Source organism: Perkinsus marinus (assembly GCF_000006405.1).
Source record: "Perkinsus marinus ATCC 50983 genomic scaffold scf_1104296970072, whole genome shotgun sequence".
Lineage (NCBI taxonomy): Eukaryota > Perkinsozoa > Perkinsida > Perkinsidae > Perkinsus > Perkinsus marinus.
Genome location: NW_003202581.1, coordinates 1 through 2156, shown reverse-complemented (window position 1 = coordinate 2156; position 2156 = coordinate 1). Strand labels below are relative to the sequence as shown.

Below are 2156 nucleotides of genomic sequence, written 5' to 3'. Positions count from 1 at the left end.
ACAGCACCAACAACTTTGTTAGTGCTGTCACAGAACTCCTGTTACGAGCATAACCCGAGAATTTCTCGGCGGAGATATCGTGCAGCACCTGGAAGCCCCGCGATGGAGATATTCCGTGGGAATCTTTGCTTCCCTCTTACTCCATTGATTGCAGAATCATGGTCGCATATTCGACAGTGGACGTGAGTCCATCTGCAATGCGAGATTGATCCTTCTTGTCCATATCTTAGAATAGCTCAGTTGCTCCGGCCGGAGAGATTGGTTGTGCTGACCATATCATTGAGTTGGTGGTTCTTTTCGTAACATTCTCTTGAAGCTTTCCTGTACTCTTCCCCGTGTGAATTCTATGCTCGATTTTCCTAGTGGAAGGAGCATCGGTTTGGCTAGCTTGGGCTACCTCTCATTCTTGGGATTGGACCACTTCTTGGCGCTGAGCCATGATATGATGTTGATATGGTAGGCATATACTCATCTATTCGGCTGCTGGCATTGATCTACGGAGCCTGATCGTCTTCTGTGTCGCATGTAGTCACACTACTGTAGGCGCAGTCTTCCCAGCCTCCTGAAGGCTACCAAACTGGACCGAATCGGTGAAGATATAATCTCAACATGGGACGAATCAGTGAGGAGGTGACCACGAAGTGTTTGCCGTTAATGCAAACTCACGGCTTCCATGCTGATCCGTATTGCTAAACACTGCGTGGCTTTGAAGGAATACCAACAGAATGATGCAAGACTGCGTCGTGTACCACGTTTGGACCTGGTATCACTGTCTCATGTAGAGAATTGGCGTCCTCATGGATAGGATCTCTGACGAATTAGTGAAGATTGTCGAAGATTCTATCTCGAGGGCCCTTTCATGCTCGCGAATGCTCGTAAGTTCAGCGAATTCTTGTCAAGATACGGGAATAACGTTTTTATGATATTCGAAGGCAGGCGTATGACCTTCGCAGACGTCGATGAACTGTCTAATCTCATGTGCTGGTGAGATAGCTAAGCCACCTTTGGGTAGGGATGGAGACGTTCTGCTAAGGTACCTGTCGGAGCATGTCGGCCTTCAGCCAGGTTTGTCTTGTCTAGCCTTGGTCATGGCTAACAAGCCTGATTTCGTATGTTGGTGGCTAGCAGCTGCTAAAGCTGGTGTTAAAGTGAGTGTACAGATCCTCTCATTACGACGGATGTAAACTTCCTCAGGCGGCATTTGTTAATTCTAGTATCAAGTCTAATGCATTGGCCTGTGCCATCGACAGTGCCGCAGCCGATTTGGTCATTTTTGATGCCGAATCATCTACCGAGGTGAAACCCAGCACATGTTCCCTGCTTCCCATTCCTCCACCCCCTCTAGATGGCATCCGCAGGAGATTTAATTCGGGCTAAGAATGCCGGAGTGTAGGGAGCCTATATCTCTCGTCCCCAAGCTCTTCGTAGGCGCTTACTACACTGGGACTCCCTAGAGACTCCGGTGGCAGGGGCGACATGCTTAACTATTGAGGCCTTGAATCAAGAGTGAGCCGTCTACGGATGCATTCCAATACCACTAGTGCAGCATACAGGTTCCCCGGCGCAGCTACTACGCGCCCAGCCAGGACCGAAGAATATCGCAGAAGTGTTGTTACCATGATGAGTGTGTTTGGCTATATCTATACCTCCGGCACTACGGTGGGTTATGATCATTACGAGATATGTTCCTTTGTTGTAAGTATACCATTTGTAGGGTATGCCTAAAGCAGCAGCCATCACTCATTGGAGGATGTGGGCCTTTGGCTCCTTCATGGCAGCAAGCACCTCTCTAACAGAGACTGATGTCATGTAACTACCGACCATCTGTAAAAGTTGTCCTATTCACGAGTCCACTTCAGTTACATGTGCTTGCCTCTCTTCCACTCCTCTGGTGGTGCGCTCGCGATTGGTGCAGCTATTCATACCGGATGCACAATTGCGCTCGCCCGACACTTTTCTGTGAGAAGGTTCTGGCAAGATATCAACCGATACAAGTGAGTGTTCGCTGAAAGGGACTCCCTTTAAGGGAGATGGTTACGTTGATTTTATGTTGGAGTTCTCGACCAAAAAGACCCGTTGAAAATGACAAGCAACTCCCCTTTCGAGCTCCCATTCCATCTGCTAATCTTCCTCTCGATCGAGAGAGTCATCAGCCT

At 48.7% G+C, this 2156-nt stretch overlaps 1 protein-coding gene across 1 annotated transcript; it reads left to right on the top strand.

Annotated features, from left to right (window-relative positions):
• Positions 1–1088: 1088 nt before the first annotated feature.
• Pmar_PMAR026838 (amp dependent ligase, putative) lies at positions 1089–1994 on the top strand (the record flags this gene model as incomplete). The annotated part of the gene is made up of 7 exons (XM_002767748.1): positions 1089–1148; positions 1195–1296; positions 1346–1389; positions 1429–1506; positions 1554–1659; positions 1715–1809; positions 1860–1994. Coding segments are annotated over 7 exons (620 nt in total), but the record flags the coding sequence as incomplete, so codon positions are not given.
• Between the last annotated feature and the right edge of the window lie 162 nt (positions 1995–2156).